This window comes from Suricata suricatta, chromosome 8 (genome assembly GCF_006229205.1).
Source record: "Suricata suricatta isolate VVHF042 chromosome 8, meerkat_22Aug2017_6uvM2_HiC, whole genome shotgun sequence".
NCBI lineage: Eukaryota > Metazoa > Chordata > Mammalia > Carnivora > Herpestidae > Suricata > Suricata suricatta.
The window spans coordinates 8399608-8413116 of record NC_043707.1 but is presented as its reverse complement, the minus strand read 5'-3'; the positions used below and the strand labels follow the sequence as shown (position 1 = coordinate 8413116).

General features: G+C 51.6%; 1 protein-coding gene across 1 annotated transcript in view; it reads right to left on the bottom strand.

Annotated features, from left to right (window-relative positions):
- CIITA (class II major histocompatibility complex transactivator) overlaps nt 1-13509 on the bottom strand; it is a 46175-nt gene that overhangs the window by 12997 nt on the left and 19669 nt on the right. The window contains 10 exon segments of the mRNA XM_029946627.1: nt 2-206; nt 1255-1323; nt 1822-1986; nt 3143-3271; nt 3740-3862; nt 5046-5090; nt 7127-7201; nt 7383-7445; nt 10225-10320; nt 10566-10709. Coding sequence (XP_029802487.1) covers nt 2-206; nt 1255-1323; nt 1822-1986; nt 3143-3271; nt 3740-3862; nt 5046-5090; nt 7127-7201; nt 7383-7445; nt 10225-10320; nt 10566-10709 — 1114 coding nt within the window.

Genomic DNA, 13509 nt, shown 5'->3' with positions numbered 1-13509 from the left:
GGCCGCCAGCAGCACCTCGGCCAGGCCCCCGCGGGCCGGCTGCCGCTCCGCCCAGTCTGGGGTGGCCAGCTCCCTCTCCTGGCTCTTGCTGTTGCTCCTCTCCAGCCGCGCCCTCACCAGCTCCACCTCCACCAGGATGCCTTCCGGGCCTGCGGGCTCAGCCTGGTACCTCTCCCGAAGGGAGCTGCGGAACTTCTCCACCCGCTCTGCAAAGGCCCAAGGGGGTGCGTGTGTTAAGGGGGGTGCAAGTGGCAGGAGCGGCCACCATGAGGACAGCTGAGGGGCCGGCCCGACCATCGCTGGCGTCTTCACCCGCTGCCTGCTTTGTTACTGCTTCATTCAGTCCCCGGGCATTCATTCATCCGCTCATTCATTCACTTCCCCGCCTGCCAGTCATTCACGCACTCCTCCTCCTCCCTTGTTTATCCACCCACCCCTTCATTTGCTCACTTACCCCCTTCCGCTTTTGCTCACTCACTAGAGGAAGGCCGGGAGCAGGGGCGTGGTGTTAAGGGGGAAGATAGTGGAGGGGCACCTGGGTGGCTCAGTCCATTAAGTGTCTGGCTTCAGCTCAGGTCATGATCTCACAGTTTGTGGGTTCGAGCCCCACATCGGGCTCTGTGCTGACAGCTCAGAGCCTGGAGCCTGCTTCCGATTCTGTGTCCCCCTCTCGCTCTGACCCTCCCCTGCTCACACTGTCTCTGTTTCTCAAAAATAAATTAAAAAAAAAAAAAAAGACCGTGGAATCCCACATCTGGATCAAATCCCAGCTCCACTGATACTGCGTGTGACCTTGAGCCTGATATAGACCCCACTGTGTCTCCGGGGCTGGCGCCTCGAGTTCCTCATGTGCAAGTGGGGATGACATTAGCGTTGTTCACAACACGTGTGATTCGAGACACCTACCGTGCTTGGAGGAGCATGCGGGACAGTGTAAGACTTGGGAACTTGGCCATTCCCGCATCCCCCTCCCCACAGCTGGCTCCTTCCTCCGCCCACTCACCCGTTACTGCCCTCCCCTCATTCATGCCCTCGGCCTGGAAAATATGACACCGACACCGGACACCCCGTGTGGGCTCATGAGGACAGGCCCCTCAATAACCAGGACCCATGTGTCAGTGAGGGGCGGAATCAAAGGTGGAAACCAACAAACAGGTTGAGTAAGTGCTGCGGGAATGAGGGAAGTGGGGCCCGACCTGGCTCTCCCCCCCACCCCACCCCACCCCCAGCCATAGAGAGCCAGCCTGCACTCACCAGGCCATTTTGGGAGCTTGCTGGAGAGCTCATGAGCTGCCGGGGATCGGGTAGGGGACGTCTGCTCCTCTGGAGAAAAAAAGTCAGGGTAAGGGACAGGCCCCGGGACTCGTGCCGTCTTCCGGGCCATGCAGTCCCCTGAGTATCCCAAAGGCAGAGCTGACAGGGGAGGAGTCTCCCCGAGACCAAGGTCAGCAGGTGGTGACCTAAGCTTCTGTCCTACTCAGGTCTTTTCTGGCCACAGCTGTGTTCTTAAATTTTTCACCAGTGTTTTAAAAATCACAATAGCTACGGCAAAATGGAGGTTTGCGGATTCTGCGGACAATTCAGATGTGACCATGCTGGGTCAGCTTTTCTGCCCAGTGGCAATTAGCTAAAGGCTACTTTCCTCCTTGCACACCCTCTCATGCCCTCCATGCCCTGGAGACCCCCTGCCTTGTTTTATCCGTGAATGCAGCCTGCTTGTCTCTGCGGGTAGCTCAGCTCACAGACCTGGTTGGGGTGATCCCTTCCCCCCGGGGCCTGAATCCTGCTTCCCGGGACTCTCCCAGGTTCCAGAGGCTCTACCTGTCATATTCGCACGGGAGGTCAGAGCTGGTTCTGGCATTCCGGGAAGGTCCGTTGCGGATGGGGCAAAGGGGCTGGTGGAGCCGGGCCGTTCTGGGGACTTGGGGAGGCTGTGCAAGGCTGGGCCACTGGAAGGAAGCACTTGGCTGGCCTGAGGCATCTCACCTACATCGGGGCCAGGAGAAGTGTCAGAACAACAGGTACCCACCCAGGAACGCGCTTGGGCCATCCCCACCCCCAAGCTGTGTGGCTTGGGAAGAGAGGAGATGGGACATTCCGAAAGAAGACAATTTCAGGACAGGACTGAGAAAAGGCCTCTGGGGTTACATCTAGCTCACCGAGACTTGATGTCCCCATCTGTGAAATGGACACAGTCAGCTCATAGGGAACTTAGGGCAAGTACTCTTAGCACTCTTCCTGCTCTGTGGTCAGAGCTTGTTTTCCTAGGTGTCAGGAATGCTCCCTTGTTTGCAGGGCCCCAGCGCATCACAGAACAGGCATACGACCTCTAAAGGATGCTCCTGAAGTGGGTGAAAGTGTCCCCCCGCTTCCTCCTCTCTCCCATCCCCAAGAGCCCCAGCGAGCCTTCCCCTGGACAGTTCAGAGCCCCTCAGTGTGGTAGGTCAGCAGGGACCATTTTGCTGATCAGAAGTAAGGCAATTCCGAAAAAGCTGTGCAAGGATGTACACCAAACCGTTCGCCACACTATCCACTGAGACAGCAAGGGACGGCCGCAGCCACTCTTGTAAGCGTCTCTTACTGTTTGCCTTGTTAATGAGCATGTATTGAGGTTGTGATTTATCATTTAAAATATAATAAAGCTTAATAAAAAGAAAAAAGATTGGGGTGCCCAGGCGGTTCGGTCAGTTAAGCATCTGACTCTTGGTTTCAGCTCAGGTCATTATCTCACGGTTCCATGAGTTTGAGCACCCCCCGCTCCGTTGGGGTCTGCGCTGACAGACGGAGCCTGCTTGGGATCCTCTCTCCTCATCTCTCTCTGTCCCTCCCCTGCTCGCACTCACTCTCTCTCTCCCCTGCTCGCACTCACTCTCTCTCAAAATAAACAAACATTAAAAAGGAAAAGTAAGGAAAGAAACAGCCACACTCAGACTTAGTGGGAGGAAGTGACCCTTGGAAGGCTGTAAGCACTGGGTGCGTTGCTCACCCAGACCACCTTGGGAGCTGGCTCTGCTCTTCTCCTTGAGTTGTGGGAAACGGGGTCACAGAAGGGTGTCCTGGGGATGGCCACGAGAAAGTGCTAGGCCACAGGGAGTGGTCAGGTTCCAGGGAGAGGGGCGTGGGCTACGCCTCGAGCACTTACCTGGATAGATGACCATATCAGACATCCCTGTCCCAGCCCCTGAGATTTGCCAGAGCCCCTGGGGCAGGGTGGGGACGATCTGGATGTGTCCAAGGCTCAGGCAGCTCAGCAAGGGACTGGAAGGGGGCACTGCGGGAGACAAAGGCAGTGAGGCGGGGTCCTTGGAACACCTGTGTCCCTCATTCTGTTTTGTGAATATTCATTTGTTACCGTCGGACTCCCTTTCTTAAAGGGCTCCAACGTCCCCCGGAGCGGCCCTTGTGTTTGTCTTGTCCACGGCCAGATCCCCCGCACCTGGCGGAGGGGCCGGGCACAGAGAGTGTGCTCAGTTCATAGCTGATGAATGCACAGGGCTGGGGGGTGAGCGCCTTATTTGTGGGGAGTCCCTGCTAAGTCTCCCAGGGCTGTGTTTTCGTCCAAGGCACATTCTCTGGCACGGGCTGAGCTGATGAGGACCCGGAGGATGGGACTGGCTGGGATGGAAGCTGGAGACACTGCGGGGGTGGGGGTCCTGTCCCTGCTGGCCCCTGCCCTAGCCACTCTTCAGACGCTCCCAGGGATGGGGGGAAGCCTACCCCCTCCAAGTCCACAACGTACCAGGCATCAGGGCGCTCTCCTTGTTGAACACGGCAGGTGGTGACGGGCAGGGCGGAGTGGACGAGTCACTCACGGACTCCACCAGGAAAGTGCCAGTCACCATGGGCACGGCGAGGGGGTCAGCTGTGAGGAAGGGGACCGTGTTGGAGACTGGGTAGGATCTGAAGGGGAGTCTGGGACTGGGTGGGATCTGCGGGGGAGTCTGGAGGGGCCTTCCTGGGGGCAACAGCAGAGGGAGAGGAGATCTCTCTCTAGGCAGATATGGAAAGCTCCCAGCCTCTTCCCAGCCCTGGGTCAAGCCAGTGTGTCGCCAACTGCTCTGTGCCCGGCACCCCCCACTTCCCAGCCCTCTCCCTGTGGCTGGGTCCCGAAGACTTCCTAAGATAAAGAGCCACAGGCAGGACGGAACCTACAAACAGAACCACCTGCCACAGGCAGTCACTGAACCCCCTGGGGGACCCGAAGGGGCACCAAGCATACCCCAAAAGAAGGTGGGGACTGCCCCCTGCCCCCTTGTCCCCGTCAGACTCAGAGCTCCCAGAGCACAAGGACTATTTCCCGATTGCCCTGGGGTCTTCACAGACAGAGCTCCTGTCTCCCCCATCAGATTGGGGGTCTTGGAAAGTAGGGGCCCCATCTCTCCCATCAGACAGGGAGATTTCTGAGGACAGGGACCACTTGTCCATCGTTCTGGATTCTTCCTGGGCAGGGTCCCTGTCTCCCTGATCAGAATTAGAACTTTCTGAGGGCAGGGACCAGGCTTCCTCCATTAGATGATGAGCTGTTTGCTCACTCGGACCCCACTCCGGGGCTGGTCTCCCCACCTTCACAATAACAGCTGGCAGGGAGGAGAGGGGAGGAGAAGGAAGAGGAGGCACCATCTGGTGGGAGAAGGCAAGAGCCTGAGGGGGAGGTTCACTGGGGCTCTGCAGAGACCACAGGGCCCTGGGTGACCCAATGACTCTAGGTGACTCTGTACTCTACAGGACCCTGAAGGGGCAGTGGGGCAAGGCAGAGGGCAGAGTCTCAGCTCTGACTCAGAATTAAGAAGAGGGGGTGTTGGGGTAGAGGCTTTGTAGGAGAAGCTGAATCTCCCAGCAGCTCTGAAACGGCAGAGCAGGGGCTATGGAATCATGATCGTGGTTTGAATTCCAACCCTGCCTCTCCCTAGCTGTGTGATCTTGGACAAGTGACTTCACCTCTCTGAACCTCAGCTTTCAATTGCCAGTTTCTACATGCACCTGAAGAGGCCCCTGCTTTCCTGCCTCAATATATCCGTGGGCACCCACCCCCTTATGCTGCTCACCTAGCTTCCTGTGCTTTGAGTCCACAGGCAGTTCCTCTGGGAAAGCTGCAGAGAGAACATCATGGTCAACTGCCCCAAGGAAGGTGTGGTCCAAGCCTTGAGGGGCTCATGAACCCCAGTACCCAGATGGCCTTGCCCAAATCCTACCTTTTGTTTAGAGAAAGAGAGAGAGGGAGAGAGAGAGAGAGAGAGAGAGAGAGAGAGAGAGAGAGAGAGAATCCCAAGCAGGCTCCATGCCCAGCACGGAACCCAACATGGGGCTCGATCCCACGACCCTGGGATCATGACCTGAGCCGAAATCAAGAGTCAGATGCTCAGTTGACTGAGTCACACATTGAAGCACTGGGGGAAGTGAGGCACTGGAAGAGGGTGAGCCACAAAGGGGACACAAGAGGAGAGTGAGTTTAGAAAAAGAAACGACCTGCTTTGTGTCCCTTCCTGGTTGTATTTCTTTGCAATGTGGCCTCTGTGAGCCTTTGATCACTCATCTGTGAAATAGGGGCAGGGATCCCTACTTTGCAGGTGTGCATTGGAAATCGGCAAGTTAAGCATCAAATGCCAGCACACCAAGGGAGAAAAACCCTATGTGTCCCTCAGCAAGGGGCTGATTAAACAAACCATTCACCCACCCGGTGAGATTCCCCTCGGCCTTAAAAAAGAACAAGAAAGCTATCTGGCATACGGGGAAGTATACTGGTGTCTCCAATTTACTTTAAAATGTTCCCAGAATAAAATGAATGGATGAGTGGGTGGATACAGGGATGGACAGATGGATAGAGATGTGTTAAAGCAAATAGAGCCAAACATGAACCGTAGAATGTTCGTGGTGCGTCTGTGGTTGTCAGTGATACAATTTTCACCTTTACGTTGAAAAAGATGACAATAAAACGCTGGGGAAGATATTTTTTTCAGGCAGGGAAACTGAGGAGCTGGGGGACGGGTGGGAGGGAGATTTTTTGTCACTGAATATTCTTTTCTGCACTTTCTGAATTTTTATAGGATTTTTATAGCATGCACCTGCTCTATCTGTTCAAAAATAAAAAAAATAGGTATGAGTCCGACAGATGGTGTAGAACCTTGGAAGTACACAACTGTTGTGCCCATTTTACAGATTGCATTCAGTGGACACTTATTGACAGGCTACAGCAGGCCCTGTGTTGGATTCTTGGGATGCAGTGATACGTAAGGAAGACAAGATCCTTGTCCTCACAGCAGGGAACTAGTCAAACGGCAATTAATAAAATAAGTCCAGATGGTGGCAAGTGCTAAGGGGCTAGGAGAGACACAAAGTAAAAATGAGTGAGGTAATCTATGTGGAAGGGTGGTCAAGGAAAGCCTCCGGGAGGAGGTGACAGGTTAGCCAAGACCTAAAGAACATAAAGGAGCCTGCTATGGGAAGACTTGCGGAAAGGGCTTTCCAGATAGAACAGCAAGTTCAAAGGCCCTGAGGCCAGGAAGGGTATGTGGGTTATAGGAACAGAAGGAAGCCAGTGTGGCTGGCGTGTACCGGCTCATGGGAAGTTTGAAGAGGTGGGAAGGGCCAGACTATATAGGCTTTGTGTCTGTATTTTGTCGCCATTGAAGGGTTAGCAGGATAGCAAAATGATCTGAATGGCATTGAGAAGCTCATTTTGACTGCCAGGTGAAGACACTTAAGGAGCCCGAGACTGAGTAGGAGGCTCAGAGAGGTGCAAGGGCTTGCTCAAGGCCACCCCAACCATAAACAGCAGACCGAGGATTCAAACCCAGTTCTTGCTGACTCCAGAAAATGTGAAGACACTTCCCTCAAACGCAGGGTGACAACTAAGGATGAAAGAGAAGCCAGAGCCCAAAGGTCCTTCAGGAAATGGCAATCAAAATAGCTTGGGGAAGGGACACTCCTGAAGATGGCCTTTAGCACCTGTCTGCCTCCTCCCCGGGTCACCAGGAAGGATCAGTGAGGGGAGTGGTGGGTGGAACACCCAAACCGGGCAGAGAAGACAGGGTTTAACAAGGGCAGCAGCTAGGAGCCACAGAAGGCTCTGGAGCCAAGGTGGGGCCAGGAGTCAGGCCGGCAGAGGGCAGATCAGAGAGGGGCTTACGTCTTTTCTGACTTTTCTTTTCTTCCAGCACCTCCACACCCTCGCCGATCATTTCTTCCAATCCTATATGCTCGACTTTGGGGAAAAAAACCAAAACACCAACATATAGTCAGTGGATGTCCGCGGTGAGCCTTCATTGCCCTTATATTGGGGTGGGATCTGACCACCCTTCAAAGGGTGACCGTCAGGTCTTACAAGGCTCCCCAAGGAACGAGGAGGAAGGAAATGCAGGCTGAGTCAAGAATCCCCAACTTACTGAAAAAGTCTTTGCTCAGACCCTCCAGTTGCGAGTCCTGGAACACGTATTGGTCCAGTTCCGCTGCCAAGAAAAGGAAATGGGCAATCAGTCAGTGAGTTCTCTGAATGCCTCGTGCTGCCAGACCTTGGGGTAGGCACCAAGGCACGGGGACCCTCCCAGGTTTGGCACAGGGGGCTCAGTCAGTGTTTGCTGAATAAATGATCACATGAATGAAGGAACACTGAACCTCATCTCATTGAAGGGATGATATGCACCCATGAAAACTTTACTATTGCTATAAATTAGTACAATGCAGTATAGTAGCATTGTCATGGGGTTTGAGTTTAATTTTTTTATTTTAATGGTTTTTATTTATTTTTGAGAGACAGAGAGGGAGATACACAATCTGAAGCAGGCTCCAGGTTCTGAGCTGTCATCACAGAGCCCGATGTGGGGCTTGAACCCACGAACCATGAGATTATGACCTGAGCCGAAGCCGATGCTTAACCGACTGAGCCACCCAGGTGCCCCAAGTTTAAATTCAGCTCCACCCCCATTAGCCCTATTAGCTGTGCAAACTTGGACCAATTACTTAACCTCTCTGAGACTCCATTTCCCCATCTGTGTAATGAGAATACATAATGCCTACAACCCAGGGATTAGAGGCTCTACCTCCAAATTAAAGCATAAAGCACAGGCAGCCAGCATACCGTAGGCACTCAATAAATGGTAGTTAATGATATGAAGTGGTACGTGACTTGGAGCCAATGGGAAGACAGTTATCATGGCGAGAGGTCAGAAGAAAGACAGTGTACAGTGGCAGGGGTCAATCTGGGAGGGCTCCTGGAGGAAGTGTTCTGGAGCCAAGCCTTGAAAGGTGGGCAGAGTCAGAGCTGTGGAAAGTGAGAGCTTTGAATAGTGGGGATGGAGTGAGAGAAGGTGTTTGGAGCACTCAGACATGGGTGACTCACGTTGGGGCAAGTTGGGGCTTGATTTCATCAGCAATGGAGAGTCACAAGAGGCTTCTGAGCTGAGGAACAGCATAAGGGTGGCAACGACCACGATGACGGTGGTGATGCTGATGGTAGTCGTGGTGGGAAGTACCTAACTTCCTCTTTGCAAAATCCTTCCTTAAACACCTTACACAAAGACTCAGCCAATCCTCAGCCATCCCATGAGGCAGGTGTGATTATTATGCCCATTAAGCACACAGGGAAGCCATCCGCCAGCCATATTCCAAGAAGCCTGAAATAACTGCATGCTCAGGCTGGGCCGTGGCCTTCTAGAAGCACAGAGAAAGCCCACAGACTTGAGGACCAGACTTGGGCGAACCTTCTGCTTCCACTTGCTTTGGCCACTTCAACTTCCTGGGTAGATGCTCCCAAGCGAAAAAGCCCCTAAATCCTACGGAAGGCTCTAATCCTTATCACTGCCTCCAGTTGTGAAGAAATATGACTGCCCTCAGCACCCAACCCTTCTGCTTCCTCAAGTAGGTTCCCAGGAAGGAAAGGAAGTGGGCAGACCTCCCAGTTCTGTAATTTTTGAGACACGCACAGTTAGTACTCCTCTCCATTTTCTTCTTTGCATGCTACTGGATTCGCAGTGCACTGGGGGGAGGCTGGCCACATTCATGCTGAGCACAGACCTCCTCAGGGATGTGGTTCTTGGGCTGTCAGAAAAAGAGCCACTAAGAACAGTTGTGCAGGCTATTTGCTGTACAAGGGTGCCCAGGAGAGGACAAATGGAGGCTGCATCCTCCAGAAGAAGGGGCATCTTTTTCTAATTCAACAAAGCCTCTGTATGAGATACTGGTGATTCTGGTAAGGAGGGAGACTTTACCCTGCTCCCCACAAAAACAAAACAAAACAAAAATGAAAAGCAAAAACAGCAAGACTTCTCTCCAAAGACTTCTGCCCTTATCAGAAAGCGGTAGCTCTTTTTAAAGCTGCAAATCAGCCTCTCAGCTGAAGCCTTAGAGAACGTCCCCACCCTAGACACTTTCCTTTTTGTGGTTAAAAACAAAGAATTTGAAGTGAGAAAGACTGAAGTTCAAATCTCACACCTGCCCATGACTATCTCTCCTGCAGCCTTGGGTACATTGCTTTGCCTCTCTAAATTTCAATTTCCTCATTTGTAAAACAGAGATACCAATAGGATCTACTTCCTTCGTTGTGAGGATTCAGTGCACTAGGACATACAGTGATCAGCAGGTAATAAGTACCCCCTAAATGATAGATATGACAAATACTAGAGTGGTTTGGCTTTGGAGCTGGGGAGAAAGGGGGGGTGCATGGTATAGACTGTGTGGACAGAAAGAAAGAAGAGCAAGAAATATAAAAAGGTATAGAGGGGGCGCTTGGGTGGCTCAGTTGGTTAAGCACCTGACTTTTGGTTTCAGCTCAGGTCATAATCTCACAGTTCGTGGGTTCGAGCCCTGCAGTGGGCTTTGCATTGGCATTGCAGAGCCTGCTTGGGATTTCTCTGTCTCTCCTTCTGCCCTTTCCCTGCACTCACTCACTTGCTCGCTCTCTCTCTCTCTCTCTCTCTCTCTCTCTCTCTCTCTCTCTCTCAAAATAAATAAATAAACATTTAAAAAGGTATGGAAACGGAGGCAGAGGATGTAAAGGTGAGATTTGAATTACCTGATAGTTATTAGTGAAGGGGTTGATTTCCCTTACTATTCTCTATCTGCCTTCTTCCCCAGAGTCTCTGTTTTCCAGCCCTCGCTCTGCATCCCCCTTGCCCTGATTTATGAGGGGCGGGCCTGTTGTGGCTCCTGGTGAATGGCCGAGGTTAACAAAAGAGAAAAAGGGACCTTCCCCTCAACTGGCCTTTATCTGGCTTCAGAATGCTTCCTCACCAATATTGGCATAAGCCTCCCTGGTCTCTTCATCACCTTCCATGTCACACAACAGTCTGCTGAACTGCTCACAGTTGATGGTGTCCATGTCGGGTTCTGGAGGGAAAAGTTCGTTGGATGAAGCTGGAAAGGTCTGGGAAGCGGGCTGGGGGGGGGACAGAGGAGGGGCAGAGAGGGGCTGGGAGACGTCAGTCCCCTTTGGGAGCGAGCACGCGGTTTCAGAGCTGTCCGTGGTGCTGACCGGAGCTCAGCAGCCGGAACGTCCCCTGGCGGCTGAGTCCGCTGCAGGCTGAGGGGGCCGAGGAAGGACTTGGGAATGGGCCCCAGGGAGGAAAGCTCACCCGAGCAGAGCTCGCTCTCTTCTCTAGCCGGGTCCATCTGGTCATAGAGGTGGTAGAGCTGCAAGGGGTCGGCATTGCTGTTGAGAAGCTCCAAGTAGCCGCCTTCTAGAGGCCCCAACTCCATGGCGGCACACTGTCCACTGCCTGAAAGGAAGACACGTTCAGTCATCGCATGGAGTGTTGGAAAGATGTGGAGAGTTAACCTACTACAGCACCTAGCTGGGTCACTCAGTGAAGACCAGAGTTTGGGAGGGCCAAAGAATGAGCAAAAGTGCTCATTCGTCACCTCTTACATGCTCAGGGCAGTGGAGAGAGGAAGCTATATTTCCTTCCTCCAGTGAACTTACAGTATCTCTGGGAAGATGCCCATGATACAGGAAATGGAACTGGGGAGATACAGATTCAAGACATCTTCCACCTGGGAGCCAGGAGACTTGGGTTCCACATATGGCGCTGCCATGAGTGGTAACAGTTGAGATTTGTAGATCACCTACCATATATCAGACACATGGGCTAGCACATTTAATTCTCACACTCACAACCATATGAGATAGGCGCTATTACTGTCTTCATTTTCCATGTGAATAAACTGAGTCCCCAATGGGTGAAGTGACTTGCATAAGATGTCCCAGGTCCAAAGGGACCTGGGAATTTGTTCTGGGCAGTCTGATGCAAAGATATGCAATGAGGTGTGATGCTCTACCGCCTTGGGTGACCTTGAGCAAGGCTCGGCTCCTCTCTGTGCCTCAGTTACATAACAGGTAAATTGAAAATTCGTAATCTGTTGAAACAGATTCTAAGATTCTTCATTTGGTGAAGGGCGTATCCGATGCCTTACACATTACTTCACTCAATCTTCCAAATATTCTGGATATGTCCACATAAAAATTTGTATATGAAGGTTTGTAAATGCATTACTCATAATAGCCAAAATATAGAAACAATTCAAATATCTATCAATCAATTAATAAACAAAATGTGATAAATCCATACAATGGAACACCATTCAGCCATAAAAAGAATAAAGTACTGATATATGATACAACATGAATGAAACTTGAAAACATTATACTAAGTGAAAGAAACCAGACACAAAGGACCAATATATTGTATAATCCCGTTTATCTGAAATGTACAGAATAAGCAAATAAGTAGATTAGTGATTGACTAGGGTTAGGGGAGAGCTGTGGAGAAAATTGGGGAGCAACTGATCATGGAGATGGGGTTTCTTTTGGGGGGACGCCAAAAATGTTCTTCAGCTACTGTGGGGATGGTTGCACAACTGTGTGAATATACTAAAAAGATCAGTGATTTGTGCATTTTATTTTTTAGATTTTTTTTGAGAGAAAAAGACCACATGTGAGTGTAGGAGGGAGCAGAGGGTGAGAAAGAGAGAGAATCCCAAGCAGGCTCCATGCACAGTGCTGAGCCTGATGCAGGGCTTGATCTCACAACCATGAGTCCTGCTCCAAACTCAAGAGTTTAATGTTTAACTGACTGAGCCACCCAGGCACCCCTGAACTGTGCACTTTAAACGGGTGAATTGCCTGGTATGTGAATTACCTCCCAATAAAGCTATGGAAACAAAACAAAACACTGACCCTGGGAGATCAGCATTATTGTCTCTGCTGTTCAGATGAGTCAAGTAGCCTCCCTGGTAGGCACAGCTCTTGCTGGCTAGAGTCACTCTGAAGCGTCATCTGTGTGCCTTCAGGGTTCCTAAGCTTTCCCTAGCAGTCCCTGATTCCATGGAGAGTTCCTTGCCTACAGGTGCTGTGAGAAGTACTGTAACACTGAGGAGCTTAAAACAACAGAACCTCAGTCTCTCTCGGCTCTGGGGGCCAGAAGTCCAAAATCAAGGTGCTGGCTGAGTCACAGCCCCTCCAGAGGCTCTAGGGGAGAGTCCTTCTTTGTCTCTTGAAGCTTCTGGAGACTGTTAGCATTCCTTTACTTGTGACCATGTCACCAAATCATTGTCATCTCTGCCCCAATGGTCCCATCGTCTTCTCTTCATGACTCAAATCTTCTGCCTAACTCTTAAAAGGACACCTGTCCTTGGATTTAGGGCCCACTTAAATCCACCTAAGTCCACCATAGTCCAGGATGATCTTATTTCAAGAGCCTTAACTTAATTATACCAGCAAAGACTCTTCTTCCAAATAAGGTCGCATTCGGTTCTAGGGATTTGATGAGGGCATATATTCCGGGGGCCACCATTCAACCTCCTATATGTGAAATGCAGATATGTGCTTGAAGGAATCATAAGCAGTTTTTTGGAAGAGGTGGCAGGTGACTTGACCTTGAAGGCCAGAGGAGCCTTCTGTGTGCCCCTGCCTGGGCCACAGGAAAGTGGGGTTGCCGAGGGTAGGACCCTGAGAAAACACACACAGAGCTCACCAACATCTTCCAGCTGCTGCTTTTCATTTGACTCATAAACAACGTTCATAAGGTCTCCATGTAGAGGGTCTCCATGTAGACCGTGGATATCACAGAGAAGGAACTTTCCAGTCCAACATGTGGACCTGGCTGGGGCTGCCTGCTGATAATGGGTTGGGTGGAAGCCCAAACATAACCCAACAGGAACCCAAACATAGCAGACATGCCTCAAAGGCCCAGCCAGCCATGACTGGAGAAAGCAGAACCGAAAGATGGGGCCACCTCCCTTTTCTTGTCATGAGGCCAAGCCGGGGGGTGGGGGTGGGGAGAAGAATTCCACCTGTCCCAGCACATTGGGCTGAGAGCCATCCAAGAAATCTACTGTTCTTTCTGGGAAGGTAAGAAAAGAACTCCCTTCCTTAACTCTTGCCTGCTGCCTCCTTCCCCTTTTCAATCTGTGCTGTTTATCAACAGCTTATATAGTACAATTCACCTCTTTTTCCAGGCTGTGGTGTCACCTACCTGGTGACAACAGCCCTGGACTGACCCCAGAAATTCCATGAATGAG